General features: G+C 45.5%; 1 protein-coding gene across 2 annotated transcripts in view; it reads left to right on the top strand.

Annotated features, from left to right (window-relative positions):
* Window positions 1-23,081, top strand: part of CLIC5 (chloride intracellular channel 5) — a 120,262-nt gene extending 97,181 nt beyond the window's left edge. For both annotated transcript variants that reach the window (XM_054996819.1, XM_054996827.1), the window contains exons 5-6: window positions 15,239-15,420; window positions 20,235-23,081. In XM_054996819.1, the coding sequence (XP_054852794.1) occupies window positions 15,239-15,420; window positions 20,235-20,402 (350 nt within the window). In that variant the 3' untranslated portion in view covers window positions 20,403-23,081. The remainder of the gene's footprint in view (window positions 1-15,238; window positions 15,421-20,234) is intronic.
* Window positions 23,082-24,272: the final 1,191 nt, after the last annotated feature.

Here is a 24,272-nt window from a genome sequence, read left to right as displayed (position 1 = left end):
TCTTGCAGCAGCAGAAAATTGGTAAGCAAGGCTTGAGTCCAGTAGCACTTTAGAAACCAACCATCAATTTCCAGGTATATTCTTTTGAGGGTCAAAACTCCCTTTGTCAGATACATCATAATATTGGTAGGATCTGGCCTCTTGTCTTTGAGATGATTTGAGGCGAAAGGATTGGTGTTCATGAATGCCGCAGCCCATTTCTCACATGCAAGATGTAGCACTCTTCAAGTGACAAATGCAAACATGTGAAAAATGCAGACCCATGCAATGTTTACCTGTTCCGTGTGCAGCTGTAAAACGTAGCGAGTCTTGCCGTATGGACCATATCAAGTGTCCCCTCCAGTGGTTAGCAGCAAACTTTGGCTAGTTAATCTGAGCCATTAGATGGAGAATACCTGAAGTACCCCCACACACAATTACTGAGTTGGCTTAGATCAGCATATCCGATACTGGGGTCTGGGAGGGCCTCTTGGTGCCCATGAGGATAGTCCAGGGGTCCAGGAATCTTTTGTAAGGATGAGTCTCTCTCCCACCCACCTGTCTAACATGAAAATGGATCCCTCCCAGTTTTCTATGATGGAGGGCAGAGACTCTCAGGAGAAAGCCAGTTTGGTGTGAGAGACAGTTTGGTGTAGTGGTTAAGAGCGGCAGGACTCTAATCTGGAGAGCCAAGTTTGATTCCCCGCTCCTCCACTTGAAGTCAGCTGGGTGACCTTGGGTCAGTCACAGTTCTTCTCCACCCACCTCACAGGGTGATTGTTGTGGGGATAATAACACACTTTGTAAACCATTCTGAGTGGGCATTAAGTTGTCCTGAAGGGCGGTATATAAATCTAATGTTGTTGTTGTTGTTGTTATAAAGCTTTGCAGTCCCCTTCTTTTAAAGGATGGGAGTTTGTAGAGCTGCCACTGCCCATAACCATCTAGTTTACATCTTGGGCCACTAGCCAGAAAATGTGCCGATTAATTGCTGAGAAGCAACGGTTCAGTCCCAAGAACTCAAATTAGCTGAGTGAGATCACAGAAGTAGATACTTCATATAGTCATCATGGTTTCTTCAGGTATAAAACTGAACTGGTTTTTCACTCTATTTCCCAATGCTAAAAAAAGTCACCTTAGAGACAGAGAGGTGCCACGCTGCATCTATAATAATAGCCAATAGATGTTTTCAGTTGAATAAAGGAAGCCCTGATCTGGATAACCTAGGGCAGTCTGATCTTGTCAGTATCTCAGCTGCTAAGCAGGGTCGGCCTTGGTTAGTAATTGGATGGGAGACCTCCAACAAAGACGGGGGTTGCAGAGGCAGGCATGGCAAACCACCTCTGTTAGTGTCTTGCCATGAAAACCCCACCACGGGTTGCCATACATCAATGATGGCTTGTGGGCAGGATTTCATTTTCATTTCACAGGAAGTTTAGGTTGTGTGTGATCAGGGCTTTTTTTCTGGGAAAAGAGGTGGTGGAACTCAGTGGGTTGCCCTCGGAGAAAATGGTCACATGGCTGGTGGCCCCGCCCCCTGATCTCCAGACAGAGGGGAGTTTAGATTGCCCTCCGGTGCAGAGGGCAATCTAAACTCCCCTGTCTGGAGATCAGGGGGCGGGACCACCAGCCATGTGACCATTTTCAAGAGGTTCCAGAACTCCGTTCCCCTGCGTTCCAGCTGAAAAAAAGCTGTGTGTGTGATGCTGGTCCTTTTTTCTATTTCTATGAGCATCTCCAAAAAGCTTTTTCAGGCCCTTCCCCGCCCCTGTTTAGCTAACCTCTAGCTAGAAGTTAATCACCAATAAGGAATATCCTTTGGTGTCTCCCGTCCAAAATCAAAGTAAGAGATTGACTAGAATTTGGGTTAGGAGTCTTTTAAGTGGTGGCCCTGTTGAATCGCCTGCCTTCAGAGACCTGACATTGTAGACTGTGCACAGACATCAGAAACATTTTCTTAAAACTTGCTCTGAAAGTGTAGCTGATGTGGTTCTCGCTGTAGTGTTTGAGGATACAAGAGGACAGAGGCCTCTGCAAGGGAACGTGCAGCTTGCTGCGGACTTTGAACAGGGGCTGTCCAGCACACGGTTCATAACATTTTAAAAACCAAAATAGGAGCTCTGAACTTGCTAAAATTTGAGCGCCACTGGTATAAAGCAGCAAGATTTGAGTCCAGTGGCACTTTAGAGACCCACAAACTTTTCAGGTCGAAAGCTCCCTTCTTTAGCTTCAGCTCTCGAAAGCTTACAACTTGGAAATCTTAATAATCTCCACGTTGCCACTGGACTCAAATTCTGCTGTTCTGCTGCAGACCAAACATGGCTACCTTCTTGGAACTGGTATAGACTTTACCCTTCCCATAAGAATCAGAATTCCCATAGCCAGTTTCCCAGCTCCCTGAGCACACTGTTTTTAAATCAACTCCCTGTATGACTTTAAACCGTCATGCTACGAGTTTCCCCATCCTTGATCCGCAGTCAGACAGCTCACCGGCAGAGATCCAGATTGACCCAACACACCTGTTGAATTGTTGGAAATTAGCAGTGGCCAGAATCTGGCTTGCAAACTGGAAACAGCCCCTGAAGCATCTTTCCGGGTCCCTGGGGGCCTTAGCATGTTAGGCTGCCAATCTTCAGGTGAAGTCTTGAGTTGTCCCAGAATTCCAGTCGATCTCCCGTTTCAAGTTGTCAACAAAAGATTCCACATTTGACTCCCATGTCTTGTTGTTTGGTTTTGGATTTAATTAGCAGATGTAGAATCCAGAACAGACTTGCTGTTCGACTGTGGCAATTTTATTGTGAAGCAGACTGCTCCTGAACCAGGAAGCTTTCTGAAACTATGGGCCATCGTCACACGGGCCCTTATTTTGTCATCGTTTCTTCTGTTATCGTTATTAGAACGGATTCTTCCATCTTTTGACGACTGCTTGCACTTCCAGTCAGTCACATTAAAAGGGAAAAGCGCAATTTGATGGTCAAAGTGCCTCTGGAAACGGGGCCCTAAAAATCCCGCCCCTTAAAAAAAATATTTTTTTTGCATATTTGCACTATATCACTCTTCTATTATACCAATGTTGTGCTGGGCCAACCCAAAAGCCAACCATGATAGGTAGCAGAGGTTTCCCGCCCATGGCAGAATAGTGCTATAGCGCTATAAGGCTGATGTTTTTTTAAAAAAAATTACTTTGAGGCTTAATTGCGGGTCGCGCTGGGGCTTGTGGGAGTGTAGGGCAGTAGAATCAGTGTTTGGTGAGACAGATGATCGGGGAGAGTGAGTGTTTTGGTGTTGCAAAGTGTTCATAGTCGATCCAGGGCATTCACATGGAAGTGGATAAAGACGACATAAAGAGTCACAAAGAATGAAGGGGGGAGAATGGCAAAATCGCAAGAGAACTGGGAGATGGCGCTAGTTTGGCGCTAAATTTATGGCCGTGTGACAACAGCCAATTGTCTTAAACAGCCTGTCTGATAATGGGAAATTTAGCCCAGGGTCGTTGATCTCTGTGATCCTTGTTTGCAGAACCCCAGGTTATAAAGAAATAAAATGAGTGAAAATGTAAATTTGGGTATTCCTTGACTAAGAAATCCGTGCAGACTTCCAGTGGCCAGTTTATTTCAGCTCTAATGAAGAAGCAGTCTTTAAGACATGTTAACTAGCAGAACTGTTTTATTTTTGTAACTTGCCTTTTCAGTTTCCGAGTCGTTAATCCTTGCATACCAGAAAACTGTAATAGGTCTCAAGCAATATCAAACACTATGAATCTGGAAGTGATCAAGGAAGGTGGTTTGTTGCTTTTTTTTTTTTGTTAAGGAAAAATAAATCTCAGGTTGTTTGTGTGAGACTGTGAATATTTATGTCCAGTTTCCCCTTTTCCCTCATTGCATATTTCATCTAGTTCATTTGTGCGTGTTACGGGATAAATCTTGTGCGGGTGGAAAAGAGCAGTAAAAAGAAAAAGCATCAATCACTGGGCAAAGGTAGCGGCTGTTGCGATTCATCTTGTACACAAGTCATAGTTTGTGAAGCGTGCCTGCGCATGGACATTCAGCAGCCCGCATCTTTCCAGGGGTTACTTTGGGGTGGTTTCGCATGGCAGGTTGGAAGGAAGACCCGTGACCTCCTTTAGACAGGGCTGAAGCCTTCTTGTCACTAAGGTTTCAAACTCTCTCATGTGGGTTCGACCCACACACATCCCCTCTGGATACACAACAGCTCGTTCTGGAGCTCAGCCAAAGCTACTCGCCTCCATTTGAATGTGTTTTCGCCATTGCTGAAAGTTGGACTCTGCCATAGACTTGGCTGTCAACCTGAATGCTCAGCTCTGCTTATCTTTGCTTTGAATAGCATAAAGGATACTATAGGTAAGGCATAAATAGGTATGGATGCTACAGCATACCAGTACCAAGGGTATACAGGTTTATGTGCTGATGTTCACTGACATAAAGATAGATCAAGAGGGGTAGCCCAGTCAGTCTGTCTGTAGCAGTAGAAAAGAGCGAGAATCCAGTAGCACTAACAGAGAGCCAGTTTGGTGTAGTGGTTAAGAGCAGCGGGACTCTAATCTGGAGAGCCGGGTTTGATTCCCTTCTCTTCCACTTGAAGCCAGCTGGGTGACCTTGGGTCAGTCACAGCTCTCTCAGAGCTCTCTCAGCCCCTCCCACCTCACAGGGTGATTGTTGTTGCAGGGATAATAATAACATACTTTGTAAACCACTCTGAGTGGGTGGTAAGTTGTCCTGAAGGGCGGTATATAAATTGAATGTTGTTGTTATAAGAACATTTGTGGTAGGGTTAACAACATTTGTGGTAGGGTATGAGCTTTTGTGAGTCACAGCTCGCTTCATCAGATACCAGTTGTGACTCACAAAAGCACATACTCTACCACAAATTTTGTGAGTCTTATAGGTGCTCCTGGACTCTTGCTCTTTTCTACTGCTACAGACAGACTGACAGGGCTACCCATCTTGATCTGTCTCCATGGAAGGCACCGCATTTAGCTGTACAGATCTGACATAAAGATGTAATGCATCAACCATTGCAAGTTTTTGACATAGAAGGATACATCATGCTGCTCACATGTGAGCTTGGATCCATGTGATTCATTCTCAGAGAGAGAATTCGTGTGATTAAAGGGCATCTTAGGTAAGTGGAATGTGGAAACCCACTACGTGGTGAGAAATCCTGTACCGATTGACACGCCAAGACATTGGAATGGACATCAGTTTTTGATAGTGGGGCTATTTGGGTCAGCAGTTCTCTGTCCAAAGAGCGTTTTTAAAATGTAATCTCTAAACATAGAGAATGTTTAATTACTACTATTTTGTCTAACTCAGGGCAGCCATACAAATTTTAACATTTAATTACGACTACCTATTAATATTTAGGTGATATGGGATTCCTAGGCAGAGCTCTGTAAGTCCTGGATGGCAAACTTTGTACACACTGCTAGGCATTATGATCTGCTATGCCAGGGCAGTGTAGTAGAGTAGTTAAAGTGTTGGATGAAGACTGGGGAGGATGGGTTTCGAATCTCACTCAGCCAAGAAGGCTTTAAGGCCTCTCATTCACTCTACGCCTAATCTGCTTTGCAAGGTTGTTGTAGGATTGCCAGCTCTGGGTTGGGAAGATCCTGGAGGACTGGGTGCGAAGCCTGGCGTGGGGGGAGGTTGGGATGGGGAGGGACCTCAGCTGGGTATAATGCTGTACAATCCATCCTTCAAAGCAGCCATTTTCTCCAGGTGAACTTATATCTGTAGTCTGGAAGTTAGTTGTAATTCCAGGAGATTGCCAGGTGCCACTTGGAAGTTGGCAGCCCTGGTGTGTTGTGAAGATGGAGAGGGGCTTCTATACCATCTGGCCTCCCTGGAGGAAGTGTGGGAGTAACAATAATTTGAAATGACATCTCAGCAGGGCTCATTTCAAGGGGGAACGGCCTGGGAAAACGCATGGGAAAACCTCCCCCGCCCAGCACCAACCTGTTCCCAGCTGTTTCGGCCCTGATCCGGACTGAAACATGCCCAAAATGGCCATTTGGGGTCTGTTTCGGCCCAGATCAGGGCTGAATGGGACTGGATTGGGTTAGTGTTGGGTGGGGGAAGCCTCCCTCGCCTGGCAGTGACCTGGCCCAGGTCATTTTGGCCTCGATCCTAGCCCAAAAGAGCCGTTTTTGGCCAGCCTGGATCAGTGACAGGCAGGGGAGGGTTCTCCCACCTGGCTCCAACCCGATCTGGGCCATTTCGGACCTGATGTGGGCCTGAAAGGCCCAAAATGGCCACTTTTGGCTATTTAGGGGCATTTTGAGCTGGAATTGGGGCCAAAACAGCCAGGATTGGGTTGGTGCCATGCGGGGGAAGTCTCAGCCTCTCGGCACTGACCCAGTCCCTGCCATTTCAGCCCTGATCCGGGCCGAAACGGGCCCAAAATGGCCATTTTCGGCCATTTTGGCCCCATTCCCGCTGGGATTGGGGCCGGAACAGCTGGGATCGGGTCGGTGCCAGGTGGAGGAACCCTCCCCTGCCTGGCACTGATCTGGTCCCAGCTGATTTGCCTTTGATCTGGCCCCAGATGTGGCCCAAATAGCCATTTTTGGCCGTTTGGGGCCCGTTTTGGCCGGGATCAGGACCAAAACAGCCAGGATTGGGTTAGTGTCTGGGGGGGACCCCTCCCCTGCCCAGCACTGACCCAATCTGGGCAGTTTGGGGCCTGATCCAGGCCACAACATGCCCAAAATGGCCATTTTGAGCCATTTTGGGCCTGTTTCTGCCTGGTTTGGGGCCAAAAGGGCCCTGATCGGGCCAGTGCCAGGTGGGGGAACACTCCCCCGTCTGGCAGCAGCCAAATCCTGGCCATTTCGGTCCAATCAAGGGGTGTGGCATATGCTAATAAGCTATACTAATGAGTTGCTGCAGCTCTTTTTCTACGAAATGACCCCTGCATCTCAGTAAAAGGCATCCATATTGCTGAAATCTTCTAATATACTATGACTGAAGTACACTTGCTTAATGATAACAACAACAACATCCAATTGATATATTGCCCTTCAGGACAACTTAATGCCCACTCAGATTGTTTTACAAAGTATGTTTTTATTATCCCCATAACAATCGCCCTGTGAGGTGTGTGGGGCTGAGAGAGCTCTGAGAAGCTGTGAGTGACCCAAGGTCACCCACCTTGCTTGGAGTGGAGGAGTGGAGATCAACTCTGGTTCTCCAGATTAGAGTCCTGCCGCTCTTAACCACGGCAGCAAACTGGCTGTCTCTGGTTTCTATATGTAATGTGCTGTCCACATCTGAGTCTGTACATGAAATCTGCTGCTGAAACAAAAAATTGTCAAACGCCACAAGTTTCCTGTCCATTATTGCTGCAACACACAAATGCTGCTAACCTCCTGGATTTGCCCCGTTAACTGTTCAACTCTTCTTACCGCTAAGTAGCACCATCTCCATTTTTGAGCTACCTCGGCCAAGATTGGGTTGTATGGCAAAACACACTTTTGGGGCCCCAGATCACTGCGAGGAGATCAGAGCAATGTCTGAGAAAGAACAGGATATTTACAGCTGGACAATTTTCCAGCATTCCAACCATGCAGGGCTTTTTTTCTGGGAAAAGAGGTGGTGGAACTCAGTGGGTTGCCCTCAGAGAAAATGGTCACATGGCTGGTGGCCCCGCCCCCTGATCTCCAGACAGAGGGGAGTTGAGATTGACCTCCGCGCCACCAAGCGGCGTGGAGGGCAATCTCAACTCCCCTCTGGCTGGAGATCAGGGGGCGGGGCCACCAGCCATGTGACCCTTTTCAAGAGGTTCCAGAACTCCGTTCCACCGTGTTCCTGCTGAAAAAAAGCCCCGCAACCATTTATCCTGTAAGTGTCCCGGTTGGTCATGCATGTGGGTTTTATGTGAATTTTGGATTACTGTTAGGGTTCTCAGTTGCCTGCCAGTGGCAGGTGATCTCCTAAGGGGTTGCCCCATGATCGGTGAGAGGTGGTAAGTCCCCCAGAGATCACCCCCCACTGTCAGGTAGCCTAGGGACACACACTGTGCACAAGCTCCCAACTGATGCAACAATGCACTTCCAAAAGGGATGTCATTGCGCCAGCTGTGAGAATGCTCCTGCACTTCGTTTGGGGCCAATTTTCTTTGAGGATCGGCCCCGAGCAGAGCATGGGAGCACTCCCACAGCCAGTGTGTCTATGTCATATTTGGTAGTGACGTTATCATGCAAACGCTGGGAGCGTGCACGTGCTTTATGTGCATGCAAAGACACAAGCGAAAGATGCGAGGTAAGTGCCAGGTCCCCCCTCCCATCAGAAGGGTATAAGGACTTGGCAACCCTAAGTACAGTACGAGAAGCAGTTCATATAGTTGAGGCTCCACTTGCATTGCAATCTTAACCTGAAGGATTTGAGTCCAGTGGCACCTTAGAAACCAACAAGATTTTTCATGGGTATAAGCCTTGTTGGTCTCTAAGGTGCCACTGGACTGAAATCATGCTGTTCTCCTGCAGACCAACACGGCTACCTACTCGAAACAATCCTGAACAGAGTTATGCCCTTCAAAGTCTGTCAATCCATGGGCTTGGAAGGTTAACACTGCTTAGGATTTCTCTGTGAATCATATTACACCTATAAAGGCATCTCTCCTTCCGTACACTAGAAATATCCCTCAAGCCATTTTTATCTGGCTCTGGTAAAGCACTGAAATGTAAACGAGATTTTTAGTACATTAATGTAATGTATAAGACAATAAATATTAAATACGCAAGAAAATACATATCAAAGATATGTTATAACTTAAAAGCAGGGTTTTTTTTCAGGGGGAACGCGGTGGAACGGAGTTCCGGCACCTCTTGAAAATGGTCACATGGCTGGTGGCCCTGCCCCACTGATCTCCAGACAGAGGGGAGTTGAGATTGCCCTACACGCCGCTGTGGCGTGGAGGGCAATCTAAACTCCCCTCTGTCTGGAGATCAGGGGGCAGAGCCACCGGCCATGTGACCATTTTCACCGAGGGCGATATAAACTTTAAAAAACTCCCCTTTTGTTCCAGCTGACCCAAAGTGACATCATTGTGCGGTCCTGAGTTCCATCACTGAGTTCCATCACCTCTTTTCCCAGAAAAAAGCCCTGCTTAGAAGTATATATAAGATCTAGTGAGGGTCTGTTTAAGATGTACCATATATATGTCTCCGACTGAGGAGAAAAACAAGGTATAAATACCTAAAGTTTGCCAGACCCTTTTCTCTGAAATGCATATGCTCACTCACCTTTTAGCATTTGTCTACCAAGTTATTAATCACAGGGCAGCTAGGATGATACCATTTACCAAGATTTTTTAGCTGCCTTTGAAGTCATTCCAGAGCACTTTTTTGTATTATCCCTTTTTAGATATTCAAGAAGAATATTCACTGGATTAACTGTTAAGGGATAAACCAGCATCTGGTTGGTGACATACTACAGGAGTCCCCAATAAGGCGCCCATGGGCACTATGGTGCCAGTCAACACCTCTCCTGTTGCCCACCAAGTGCTTTTAGAAAGTGGGTGGGGCCCAGGTGGCGGTTTTGCCCAGCAGGGCTTCTGATTGGCCACTGGAGATCTGATTGGCTATGCAGATTTTTTTTTTTAAAACGATGCTTCGGCAGCAGCTTAAGGTATAGGCCAGAAAATATTTTTAAACAATATGTTCATTCAATATGTTCATTTTGAATGGAATCCTGTTAAACTTCTGCCTGAAATGTTGGGGAGTTATTATTAGAGTTATGCATGAACTCACTCCCTGATGTTGTGGCTGGCTCTGACTCCTGTGGCAGCCATTTTGTAGTTGCACCCACCACCCTGTGTCAGAATGCCAAAGGCACCCGCAGGCTCAAAAAGGTTGAGGACCCCGACATATTAACTTCTCTTCTAGGATGTTTCAATTATGGGACACTTCCACCAAATACCCATGATCCAATACACTTACTGTCGCCAATACTTGGGGTAAAAGGTGCCCCACAGTTTGGCATGTGATGTCAGCTGGATCTGAGCCGATGCAGTCGGCAGCCTTTGTTGATCAATGCACCACCTTCATCATGGAGCCAGATCATTTGTAGACTAGGAACTGGGAGGCCCAAGTATGACACTTTGCCATGGAAGCTTGCTAGGTGACTTGAGAGAGTCACTGTCTCTCAGTCTAACTTATCTCACTTTGGGGTAGTGATTAAGAGCGGCAGGACTCTAATCTGGAGAGCCAGGTTTGATTCCCCACTTCGCCGCTTGAAGACAGCTGGGTGACCTTGGGTCAGTCACAGCTCTCTCAGAGCTCTCTCAGCTCCACCCACCTCACATAGTGATTGTAGTGGGGATAAAAATAACATACTTTGTAAACCGTTCTGAGTGGGCATTAAGTTGTCCTGAAGGGCGGTATATAAATCAAATGTTGTTGTTATTGTTGTTGTTACTACTACTACTACTACTACTACTACTACTACTACTACTACTACTACTACTACTACTACTATTATTATTATTATTATTACAAGGTTGCCATTGTAAGGATAAAAGAGTGGAGAGGAGAATAATGCCTTAAGCCAATTTTGGATTTGCTTTTGGGGAGAAGAGTGGGCTGTAAATATCTAAATAAATAAATAACTGTAAAATGATCTGTTTAAAGTGCAAATTATGCTTCCGGGCTGCTGGCAGGAGAACAGAGAAGCTCCCAAGAGTACAAAAGTTGACCAGCCCTACTCTAGGACATAGAATACGAAACACTGTTCTAAATTTTCTGTCTTCTCTGCCCATTGGAAATGTAAAGCAGATGACCCAGCACAGATAAAAGCCTTATCAGAAGAGGGACACCACTGGAAAATAATACTGTGTCGAGCCAGGATTTCAAAAATCCAGTGGAGTTATATTAGATTAAATGCATAATTTGATTCCAAAAGCGAGTTTATAGTCAAAGAATATTATTCGTTGCTGACCGTGAGAAGAAAAAAAAAGATTTTCAGTTAAAGAGGTATTATAGGTTTTTAAAAAAAGAATCACAGAGATTTCTTAATATTTCTAGTGTTTCCTATGAATGGTATTTTCTACGCCCTGCCATGATTACTGTTTCAATGTGGCTTGCGTATAAAATGCAGCTGAAGGAGATTAGAATCAATAATATTAGAATCTGACAGTAGAATATCAGTGTCAAAATTCAATTTACGAGCTGATTAAATAAGGGATGGTAACACTTGCATTTGAGAAATGGCAGCACTTCAAACGCAGTATGTCCCTTTGCTTTCAGAAATGAAATTACTCGACTTTCTGCCGTTTGCTGGAGCACTTTCCAACTGGAGCGTGCCTTAAGAGTTTTCCTGACGCCCTGATCCTCCACTCCATCCAAACCGCTTGCCGCTCTGTAATCTTTAGTCTCTACTGCTGACTAAACTCTAACTATCCTACTTTAATTCTTTATAATGTTAATCCCCTGACCTGGAGAGCCCAGACCCAATCTCATCAAATCTCAGAAGCTAAGCAGGGTCGGTCTTGGTTAGTAAGTGGATGGGAGATTTCCAAGGAAGACCAGGGTTGCAGAGGCAGGCAGTGGCAAACCACCTCTGTGAATCTCTTGCCTTGAAAACCCCACGATGGGTCTCCATAAGCCAGCTATGACTTCACAGCACTCAAAGCATGATATTGCTTTTTCAGGGGGGGGGACATTCAGTCAGTTTGATATCCCTGATGAACTCCCTTCTCTTAGATTTGAAACAGTAGAAACCCTAGTGGATGATGGTCCCTGACAATCTAGTTGTTTGTGTGCGAGTTATATTGAGCAACATTCAAACCAGGGCTTTTTTTCAGGGGGAACGCGGGGGAACGGAGTTCCGGAACCTCTTGAAAATGGTCACATGGCTGGTGGCCCCGCCCCCTGATCTCCAGACAGAGGGGAGTTGAGATTGCCCTCCGCGGAGGGCAATCTCAACTCCCCTCTGTCTGGAGATCAGGGGGCGGGGCCACCGGCCATGTGACCATTTTCTCCGAGGGCAACCCACTGAGTTCCACCACCTCTTTTCCCAGAAAAAAAGCCCTGATTCAAACACTTTCATCCTGAAAGAGCAGCTGCCAGTGACATTGTGGAAGGAAGTGGCTGCTTGCTTGTGTCAGCTGTCCAATTCTGTATGACAGACAGTGGTCTAAAATTTCAAATGACCGAGAGTCTCTCTACATAAGATATCTTACGCTCAAATGACTTATTTTCTGTGTGGTCTTATAGTCAATTGTACTCTGTCTCCCTAGCAGTGCATGTGTATTGATAATAGGAGAACAAGTGTAAGATCTTTCCCTTGAGCATTCCTGTGTAAGATTTTAGTCACTGATACATGCAAGAACATTTTATATTTAGTTTTCTAAGCTCAGATCCTCTCTGAAACCAACAAAGGCATGCTTTTTGTGGTAGATCTGATAGTAGCTTTTGGCCAATAGTCAGTGTCTGCACCAACGGTCCCATTGCTTCACATTCAAAATCCACTGAGTGCAGGATTTGACCATCATTTGTCTGTTGCTGAAATGGAGATCACACCGCTGGCTGTCACAACTTTTTCATAACTTTTTTCCTCATAGCGAAACTGTTGTCAAATCCACCTTCAAAGCTCCTAGTACAAGCGTTTACCTCAAACAGGAGGCTTCACATCCAGGCATTATTATACTCCTTCACAGGGCTTTTTTTCTGGGAAAAGAGGTGGTGGAACTCAGTGGGTTGCCCTCGGAGAAAATGGTCACATGGCTGGTGGCCCCGCCCCCTGATCTCCAGACAGAGGGTTAGTTGAGATTGCTCTCCATGCAGCTCCAGTGGCGCAGAGGGCAATCTCAACTCCCCTCTGTCTGGAGATCAGGGGGCGGGGCCACCAGCCATGTGACCATTTTCAAGAGGTTCCGGAATTCCGTTCCACTGCGTTCCCCCTGAAAAAAAGCCCTGCTCCTTCAAGTGGCTTCGAATGCAATGAAGTTCCAAGCTACTGAACAGCATTTGGATGATGATTTTTTTTTTAAAAAAAGGTGATTCCTCCAGATTTTTGCTATTGTAATATTTTAGAAAGCAGACTGCTGGAACAGAGAAAGGAATTCTGCATTTTGAGAGATGTCCAAAAATAACATCACAATGGAGATGCTAGGGAGACAGAGTACACTTGAATATAAGACCACATGGAGAACAAAGGCCATGCCCCACCCATGGGATTGCTCTTGTCAAGATGAGAAGCCTGAAACAAAGACCTCATGCATCCCTAAATATACTAAGGGTGTGTAGGCCAGGATGCTTAGATAGACAGAATGTTGAGTTTGTGCCAGAGGGAACCAAGTTTTAAATTTCTGCTCAAGTAAAAACTAGGTATTAATCCAGAAATAGTTTTGGATCTCCCCCAGTAACCTCTAGTTTCCCTAGCGCCGTGCCCCCCACCCACACACACTGCCAATAAAGACATGAGATAACCACTGGGGGAGGGGGGAGGTTAACTAGTTCTTTTATTGGGCTGCCACTCTCCAGGTAGGGCCTGGAGATCTCCTAGAATTATAACTGATCCCCAGGCTACAGAGATCTGTCCCCCTGGAGAAAACAGCTGTAGTTCTTCACTTCCCCAAAACCCTGCTTGTAAGATGCTGTAATAATCCTGGAAGATGCTAAGGGTCTTTTCAATAAACATAGAGTAACTTTATTTAGGGGAAATGAAGGAAGGAACACAAGGCCTAGCAGAGGCCTTCGTAACAGTTGCTGTATCCAGCTTACCCAGAGAGGTGAATAAAACATGGGGCAAAACTAGAGGTGCCATTCCCCTGCTCGGGGCAGAAGATCCCCTGCTCCCACCCTCCACCCCCACTTACATGGCCAGTGGGAGGGCGCACTTCCTGCGCCAACAGCAGCCCAATTCATGTTGAATCGCACCCCGCAGCAGGCCTGATTCAGCCCCCTGGTGAGCGCAGGAGTGCTCCCAGGCCGCCCCTTGACCTTCGCAATGATGTCACTTCCCAGAAGTGATGTTATTGTGCAAGCCAGGAGTGCGCGCTGCAGATGCGCACAAACCGAAACGCAGCAAGGGAAGTTGCCGGACCCCCAATTTCCCACTGGGGAAGTCGGGGGATCTGGCAACCCCAGCCAGAACTGTTCCAGATTCTAGTCCCCTAGAACTCATACAAAACATGAAATGGGCTATGTGGTCCTTCCCAAGCTCCACCCCCAAATCCCAGCCTGGTGCTGGCAACCCTAAATGGCTGATCTACATCATAATTTGTTAAAATATGCAAACATTTTAAAGGTGGGCTGGGGTAGGCCTGCTTCCCACTGGCTGTTGTAGTATTGGGCAAATCTACCCTGGTTCCAAAGTTGGCTGGTGATTACGCGGGCCTTGTTTACCCCTGCCTGCACGCGCCCTGTGCCAAGGGGTACCAAACTTCATCCGGCCTCCATAAGGCCTCTACCAAGCTTGGAATGATGCTACCTAGCACCAAATGTTCTCCCTCCCACCCCATTTTGCCATAAGACGTGTGATGGGCTGTTAAGAGGAAATGACCCTCCATCATGACTGATGCCTCAAGGTGCTTGCCAATGACCCCTGCCGTTCCTGAGCAGCTGGCCCTATTCTTTTCCCAAACTGGTTATGATCTAACCAGACAACAGCCAGGCCTGTTTAATTAATGCTCCCCTTTGGTGACAGGAGAAAAAGGGCCTGCATGTGCCAACTAGGGGAAATCAAAAATTCTGGGTAGAAGCAACTGGCTAATCCCATAATATCCCATGGGAGGGCAGGCAGGTCAACAGTATGCAGAAAATGCCTGTGTGGGAGGGGCATAGTTGCACCACCTCCTCATTGGTTGGAATGTTGCCGGACCTCCTCAATAACGCCCCATGTCTTGTTTGAACCAAAGGGACTGAGAGCCAAACTACAAGTGACAAATGACACAGGTTGGACACTTGTCAGCTTCCCTCAAGTTTTGATGGGAAATGTAGGCAGCTTGGTGGAATGTTGGACAAATGACGGTTGGAAAATCCATTGGACAGCAGTCGGAGAGCCAAGCTGCAAGACCAGGATGCCTACATTTCCCATCAAAACTTGAGGGAAGTTGACAAGTGTCCAACTAGTGTTAGGCGTCACTTGTAGTTTGGCTCCGAGGCAACCGGAACCATGGCCATAGTGCCTTGACTGCCCTTCCTACAACATGCCGGCATGCTTTGTGTTGCAGGCGTGGACAGCATAGCAGATTTGATTGGATGACTTTTGTGTTTCTTTTCATCTGCTGTTTGACAAAGGTCTGGAGAGAGGTTTAACCAAGGCATTGAAGAAACTGGATGACTACCTGAGAAATCCTCTGCCCGAAGAGATAGATGCAGGCAGCACAGCGGAGGAGAAGGTGTCCAAACGAAAGTTCTTGGATGGAGACGAGCTGACCCTCGCGGACTGTAACCTTCTGCCCAAACTTCACGTTGTCAAGGTGAGGCTTGATGTGATCGCAAGGCAAGCAAAGGGTTAAATGAGTGATTAGGGAACCCCAAAGAGGCTTTTAGGAGTTGCTGAAGCCCCAAGATTATATGGATTTTTTTGCCGGCGGCTTCCTTGCTCTTGTAAGAAGAACAAGATAAAGCAGTAGGTTACCTGCCTTCTAGGATCCCTAGAAAAATCTGGGTTCAGAGAATTTTCATCCTCTTATCCAGGGCTTTTTTTCCGGGAAGAGAGGTGGTGGAACTCAGTGGGTTGCCCTCGGAGAAAATGGTCACATGGCTGGTGGCCCCGCCCCCTGATCTCCAGACAGAGGGGAGTTGAGATTGCGAGGGCAATCTGAACTCCCCTCTGTCTGGAGATCAGGGGGCGGGGCCACCAGCCATGTGACCATTTTCAAGAGGTTCCGGAACTCCGTTCCACCGTGTTCTTGCTGAAAAAAGCCCTGCTCTTATCTCATGGCAGTATCAACAAATCCAGAGGTAAGATTGTCTTCTAAAAAGAAGGATTCTCAGTCATTGTCCGGGGATTATAGAATTTCCTTAACGGGGCAATTTGCTTAGCGCTCTCTCTACTGGTGTTTTGTAGAATTCTGAAAATTTACCTGTTTTGGATTGCTGTATGGTATCTGAAACTGATTAACGGATTTTGCTGATCTCACCCTTGGTTGTTTTGTGTCCCAGATTTTTATAATATTATTTTCCTATCTGATGTTTGAATTAGAAAAAACATTTTGTTTGTACATCACTTTGAAGTTTTGGCTGAAAAACACGATATGAGTTTTGTAAAGAAAGGGAAATGAGACATTCACAGCAGTACGACAGTGCCCTTCAACACTGATTCATTGGAACATCCAAAGTGTGCGTTTTTTAGGACAACGTGTTGCATTTTATAGATGAACCCCAGCTAGCTTCTCTGCATGGATTTTCTAATGGAGAGGAAAGATGCAGCTCGCGATGACCGCTGAAGCAAGGCCCTCAGACGCTAGAGACGGCTTTCCAACCTTGCGATGTGACAGAGGGAAAAATTAGGAAATTAATGTTAGCACTGAGATTCCGGAATGCAAGAGGCAGAGAGTACACACTTGGAATGTGCCAAGGATGTCGAGCCTCCTGTCTTCTAAGTGCTATATTTATTTAATTTATCAGATTACATATTTCTCTGGAATCCAACAAGTACCTGATAGATCTTGGCAAGCCCAGAAGGCAGCAATCAGAGCCAAGTCATGCTTCTCGCTTGGCTCCGGCACCTATGAATCGTGCCGTGGGAACTGACAGCATACATGTCAGACAGCAAGACCAGGATGTGGTACAGATAGCAACACCACGCAAGAAATGTGATGATTTTTTTTACTAGTTTTTTTGTTCTAGGGTGGGCATACTAGTTTTCACTGACATGGACCAACCTAGGCTCCTCTAAATAATATCAGATCTTTTTTTCTCTGTAATGATTGGTAGCATTTTGAAATGTCCCCCTTATTTGTGCAATTTACATGCCGATTTGAACAATGCCACACGTCTCACTAATCTTCCTGCCTCAACAAAATAGGCATGCGTTTGTGATACGGATTGTTTTTTTAAAGACCAGCCTCAAGTGGTATCAGTGATATAACAAGCACGGCACGCCTGTCTGCAATTTTTTGTTCTCAGTATAACATTTTTTTAAAATGAGAGTTGATTTGTATACAGCTCTTCTGGACAGATTATTGCCCACCCAGAATGGTGAACAAAGTCAGTGTTATTATCATCTCCATAACGCATTTGGGGAGCTGGGGCTGAGAGGAGTGGCTTACCCAAGGCCACCTGCTGAACTCATGACAGTGGTGGGATTCGAACCAGCAGAGTGCTGCATCACAGCTCAATTACGTAACCATTACACTACACCAGCTCTTTAAAAACATTATTTCCACCGTATTGTCGAACTTGCTTTAGAATGGTGGTATGTGTGCCCTTTGCTGTGAAGATCTGAGCCTACTTTTTTGACAGCGCATGCTGTGATGATATGCCGCTTCACCCAAGAATCTACAAAGGAATTTTCCACTTTGCTTTGTGAATATTGGGTTAACACTCTGTGAATGCTCAGGGGTTAAGCTCAAACTGTCCTAAGGAGTAGTCTGGTCAAAGAGACAGAAGAAATGGGCAATAAAACAATTTGTGCGGTAACGAAGGCATCAGGGACGCTGGCCTGAGCATGTAAGACATAATGACCCCCCAAAGCTTTACGTTTTCCTTTTCTCACCTTGGCATACTTTACAAGAGGGTTGTGGGTAGAAGAAAGGTGCCTTTTAAGAGAGAGGCAGCCATTTTTGCTTGAGAGAGCAGGAGACACACATAAGCACATAATCCAAAGAGAGATTAATCAAATGATGGAGAAGGTAATTCAAAGAGGATCAGAGTTTGAACAACAAATCTGGAACCCCAGAATAAGTTATTTCTGCCCCCAGGAAAGTGGATTGTGTTTACACCTATTTGATTTCTTCCTTTGCTCAGATGTTGTAGTCCTTTGCTGTTTAACTGTATGGCTTTTGCTTGTATCCACAGATTATGTACTTATACATACACTTCTCTTTTTGTGAAGTGGGAGTTGTTTGGGCTCTGAAACCATGAAAAAAGCTTCCTGCTTTAGAGTTCCACCTATCAAAGTGCTACCCAATGAGGAGGTCTCCTTACGAGTTGAGGGAATTAGGATGCAAGGAGAGGCAACAAAAGGCGGGTAACTTAGCGAGATCTCCACCTATGTATGTGAGGATCCTGGCTAGAGAACTCTTTCAATAACCAGACAGAAGTTTCAATCAAAAAGGCTTTTTAATTTGAAAATATTAAAGATCAATAGCACGTAAAACACACACACAAGACGCACTCAGAGCTGACTAGAAAGCATTGGCAAAAACTGGATACAGATTGAGGGACTGGGTGATTGTTACCATCCAGAAGAGGGCATCTGGAAGAGAGAGAGAGCATTGAGCAAACAGCGCATCAGTGCGGAAGAGCTCAGATGGAGGCCCAAGTGTGGATGCTGGATCCGGGAGCATGCACATAACAATGGCGGAGGGGTAGTCCAATTATACTGTAGAACGTACCCTGGGGCAAGATTGTGTCTTCTGCCCCCCAAATAATGACTTAATGGTTTTCCCTGGGGTGAGACAAGAACTGGGAAGCTTTCTCCAGGGTGAGACAATGAAATGAGGAGCTGTCTCCGGGCTGAGACAATAAACTGGGAAGGTTTGATAAAGTCTTCCTGGGCAGAACTAAAGTTATCAACGATGATTGATGACCTGTGATGTATGGATGGGTAAAGCTATCAGAACCCTGAGTCACCTGAGAATAAGAGGGTGGAGAAGGGAAGATCAGTGGGGTGCATTACAGTAATTAATTCAGGAACTTAGGGAAGACCCTATTGTCTTAAAATCTCTGCACATCTCCGGGGTGTGGGGGGCTGAACGCTGGCCTCGCCTGACATCTCACATGCTAGCAATGTTCCATCTCCCAGCCAGAATCTGGCCTCCATATTTCTGCCTGCTTAGGCAGTATTTTGTGTTTGAAACACATGCAGAGAAGGGGCTTATGGCATAGCCATATACATAAGCCTTCTTAATATTGTGAGGGTAAGTCTGACTGCTAACAAAAGTAGGAAGAAGCAAGGGAGAGTATGGAGAGCTGAGACTATCCCTAACAAGTGAGATTAAAAGTATTTCCCCTCACCTTCACATTGGCTTAATTAAGAGGGGATTCCGAATTTGAATAGTCTGACTATAGGCTGTCATACTGCAATTCTATTAATAGCCAGATGATGGTAATGCAGAGTAAAGTGTATATGTAAACGGGGATGCGCAGCTAAACTGAGAGAGGTCAGCTCCTTGTTGTGGTCTGGCAACTTGAGGCTTGGGCCAGCTGAGTAAATCCTGACTTCTCAGTGGTAGAAACAAGGGCCAGAAAGACAGTTTAACTGCACGTGCTATTTGTAGAAATGGAACTGCATAATAGTTGTAGACGTGAAACTCTGTCTTTTTAAGACAGCTTCTCACTGTTGTTTTTATACTATTTGTTTGATTTGGCTAAGTGCCAAAGCCACAATAAATTGAACTGTATGTATGTGTCCTACAAACAGGCAGCAGGTTTGAAAGGGCTATGACTGGGCCCCTGGACTGTATGTACAACATGTGAACAAATCTTGTGTTGCATAGAGAAATTCTGTCCAGGGTATGCAACAGGGAATCACTAAGTAAAATCAGTGATTGTCAACCCTCCAAAACGTGCACAGAAATAAACTGTGCAAAGTTTTAAAAAAATGAATATAAGCCTAGTCAATGTGCATGCTTTCTGACAGTAGGGGCTTTTAAGACTCCAGGAATTTTTGGCAGGGGGAACCCTAAATACAAGGCACTTAATTCATCTTTAGTTAGATACATAGGGAATAACCCAAGCAAAGCTAAGGAACTTGAAGTTCCATTGATTCTGTGGGAGAACTAAGCATGTGTTTACTCCTTTCTTTGTTTAACTGTCTCCTAGTGAAATCAATGGGACTTGGATTGGACTATTTCCTTAGCTGGTCTCATTCTCAACGGATACAATAGAGCAAATTCTGTTTTCGTTCTGATAAATTTTTAGGTATGGGCTTCAATCCCTTTCCCGCAAACAATGGCATATTTGCCATATAATAATTTAAAGACTAACCATTCTACCTTCTTTGCAGTTCCCACACACCGTGCTGTGGACCTTTTATTCCCCCCAGTCTTGTGTGTAACTAAATCTGTTAATTGCAAATGTGTTTACTAACAATTAAAAACAGATGTTTGGGTCTTCGTTCTAGATTGTAACGAAGAAATATCGAAACTATGAGTTCCCTGCCGAGATGACAGGACTTTGGCGATACCTGAAGAATGCTTATGCCCGGGATGAATTTATCAATACTTGCGCTGCTGACAAAGAAATCGAAATAGCATACGCAGACGTAGCCAAACGGCTCAGCAAACCCTAATCAAAACCCACAAGACCGGTTTCACCAGAGGATTCCCATTTCAGATTCTTCTTTGTGAGCCCTCCGGATACATCTAATATAATGCATAATATAATATAATTGCACTCTCTGGGGGGCATCTCTCTGATTTCTACTGCTCAATTTTGACAGCTAGAAATGTACGTGCCTCTTCCTAGAGAAAATGTAAGACCAACAGGTAGGGCTGAAAACATTTCAGAAATCTGTGCTGATAAGCCAGAACAAATGTTAATAATTTATTTTCAGTATTTTGAAAATCTATAGAATTTTCTTTGATGAACAGTCATCTGTTAAAAGCACGTTCTTTAGCTGAAATTTTAAGTGTTAACTGGATCAGAATTGTAAAGTACTATTTGGGTTGAGGTTCATTTTACCCTTGACATTGATCCTTGGCATGGTCTATTTGAGTGGGAAATGTAGACGAAAAAATGGAGGCCTTTATTGAAAAGGTGTATAACTTTAAGAGATAGCTTCAGAAAGCTCTTTGGAAGTGCATCCTCTTCTCAGATGGCTTGGAGAACGTTAGAATCAGAGCTTTGTGTTAGTGGGAAAGACCTTACTGAATGTTGGACTTTGCAAGAGCCAATTTGCACACTTTTCCTCAGTGCAAGGCCCAAAGGGTAGAAACTATGAATGAATTCTATATACATTCATGATTCAAGGATGTTTGGAGGAACTATGCTTATTTTGAAAGGCTAGATAATCTTGAAAAGATAAGATGATGCTCGGACATGACCTTGATGGAGTTTGGGGATACCTAAAACAAATAGTCACAGTGAAGTAATACTGTATCCTTGCCAACTTAATCTCTAAGCACCTAGATAAGCAAGAGGGGCGTGCAATAGGACTAAGATGTCTCATGTGAATTCTGCGATTTAAAAAACAGTAGTTTCCCCCCTATTTTTCTGTATTGTTGTTCGGTCTGAAAATCCTGGAGGAAATAGAGGTGTCCTAAAACAGCAAGTTTTCCGCTTCTTATGTGGTAATTTGGCAGGTACATAAGAGGCACCCCAGCATTGGTGGCTTGTCTCAGTCTTTCCTATTTTGTACTTTTATGGATTAATTCTGCTCACATATCGATTTCCTGAAACTGATTGTATATATATGGTTGTTATGTCCGGCTAGCCTAGGATCGCTTCGAAGCCCGTTGATTCTCCACCCCACAAGAAATGCTACGATTTTTACTCATGTTCCCCCACACTTTGAAAAATACTGTCTGAACTGCATATAATGGAATTTAGGGATGTACATAACTGGCAGCGATGGCCCCACTCAATGTTCTTAGCATCGTCTTTAAGCATCACATTAGGAAAAAGCAAGACCTGAGTTTTATGCAGCCGATGAATGTCCCATGTGTGACCCCACGGTTACAAGCCGGCCTACTTCACAGAAGACCTGCTGTGGGGCAAGTTCTGGACAGGGAGACTCGGGCTTGGGCTGCAGTCAGCCGTGAAGCTCCCCCAGTGGCCTCAGGCAAGTCACTCTCTCAAGTGGCTTCTGCCCGGGGACAATTCCGTGTTCTGCTCTAATTACCACTGTGAATGTAAAGGCATTGGCTGTAGCAAGTTGCAACTCTTATTCCTTCCCGTCCCCTCCCTTGCCACTTGCAAGCTTCCAAAGAAAATGTTAGTAATTGAGTATTGCTCCAACGTTAAAACACTATAGTGGTGTCTAGACGACTAATATTTATATATATTTAAGCATGAGTGGGAGCTGGGAAGGAGATAACTCTTGGGCAGGAGGGGAAATGTGCTGGATGTGTGGACAGCAAGGTGTGGAAACCACATCCACGCTTTCTCTTCCACACTTTCTCAAACTGCAGTGGCAGCACAACTATGTAGTATGGAAGGCAAATTTAAAACAGCTGCAATTGGAGGGTGGGCTCTAAGGTGCCACTGGACTCAAACCATGAAGTTCTACATCAACACAGCTGGGAAGGGGGGGGAGAGACATGCAGCTGCCTTGTACTGAACAGACCTTTGGTTAGTATGGTCTTCTTGGACTGGCACCAGCTACCCAGGCTCTCGGGTGGAGGTCTTTCACGCCACCTTCTACCTGATCCTTAATTGGAGATGCCAGGGATTGAACCTGGGGCCTTCTGCAAGCCAAGCAGATGCTTCTCCACTGAGCCACACCCCCTCCTGGATTCATAGCAAAAACTGTGTGGAAGCCATGTTATTCTAACGTACCCATTTTGAGAATAAAGGGGAAGGTGCAATACACATGGGATACATGAATGGAGGATGCCACAGCGATTCAAGAAGAGAGGCATTCTTTGCTCTGAAACAGGCCCAGGTGCATCTCTTCCACTGCAAAGTTTGTTTGCACCCTAAGAAGTGAGTCTTAAGATGTATGCCTCGGTTGGTTCCTAAAGGGTCCCGTCATTTCTGTTCTTTGGCAATGCCTTTCAAGAATGGAAAGAGTATTCATCTAATAGAAAAACTCTTTCTATCAGTGGAACTTTTACACTTTGCAGAAGGGGATGTTAGGACCTCGTCTTTAGAAAACCAACCCTGAGACTCAAATGCTGTGAATGCATGATGATTGGTTCCTAAAAGGTCCCATCATTTCCATTCCTTGGCAATGCCTTTCAAGAATGGAAAGAGTATTCACAGGGCTTTTTTTCTGGGAAAAGAGGTGGCGGAACTCAGTGGGTTGCCCTCAGAGAAAATGGTCACATGGCTGGTGGCCCCGCCCCCTGATCTCCAGACAGAGGGGAGTTTAGATTGCCCTCCGCGCCGCTGAGCAGTGCGGAGGGCAGTCTAAACTCCCCTCTGTCTGGAGATCAGGGGGTGGGGCCACCAGCCATGTGACCATTTTCAAGAGGTTCCGGAACTCCGTTCCCCCGCGTTCCCCCTGAAAAAAAGCCCTGAGTATTCATCTGATAGAAAAACTCTATCAATGGAACATTTACACTTTGCAGAAGGGGATGTTAGGACCTCGTCTTTAGAAAAGCAACCTCAGAAGCAGCCCTGAGACTCAAATGCTGTGAATGCATGATGAGGCAATAAAGATTCAGTCAACATAATTTTTTTAGCAGGCTGACATATTTCCATTGACGGCTGTGGAGTAATTCACGCCACCCTAAAATGAGAGGAGGGGGGATCTTGGCTTCAGGCAGCAAAGCCACACCTGATGTTCAGTTTGTGCTTGACTTTTTGATGCCTTGCAAGGAAATCCGTGAACTCCAAAGCTTTCCCCTCAGCACGAGCAATTCAAGCACAGGCTAGACTTGAGGGCAAAGGTTTGCACACTTTAAAAGACTGCTAAGAAACCAGCTGGCACTGACCGCACGAGTCACAGCCAGAAAACTCCAATGAGATCACAAAGGTTTGTCCAGGCAGGAAGGACTTGTAGAAAAGGGCGGTGGGGGACAGCTTTTCTTCAAAATGAAATAACCAGGTAGGAATGACTTGTATTCCCCAATATATGAAAGTATTAGTTTTTATTATTTTGTATTCAGGCTGTTTCCACCCCCCAAGTGAGTTTGCAGCGCCAGCTGACTCTTTGAAACCGTCATGAATGAAGCCTGGATGTTATTGCATAAAGAGCGCTGATGATTTTGCATGGTATTGCGCACAGGCTACAAAAAATTGGATTCTACTTCTCATACTTTTATCACCTAGCAGTACAATCCTAAGCAGAGTTACTCCAGTCTAAGGCAGTTGAAATCAGGAGATTTAGAACTGCTTAGCTCTGCAAAGGACGGCGCTGTAAGTCCAGCATCAAGTGAGGAACGGCCTGTGTGAATGAGCACAGGCAGAACTGTCCATCACATGAAATCGATACTTTTAAATTCAGGCAATTCACACATTTGTTTAAATGTTACCAAACGCTGAGTTATCCTTAGAG

Source organism: Eublepharis macularius, chromosome 1 (genome assembly GCF_028583425.1).
Source record: "Eublepharis macularius isolate TG4126 chromosome 1, MPM_Emac_v1.0, whole genome shotgun sequence".
In the NCBI taxonomy this organism is placed as follows: Eukaryota; Metazoa; Chordata; class Lepidosauria; order Squamata; family Eublepharidae; genus Eublepharis; species Eublepharis macularius.
This window is presented reverse-complemented; position numbering and strand designations above follow the sequence as displayed.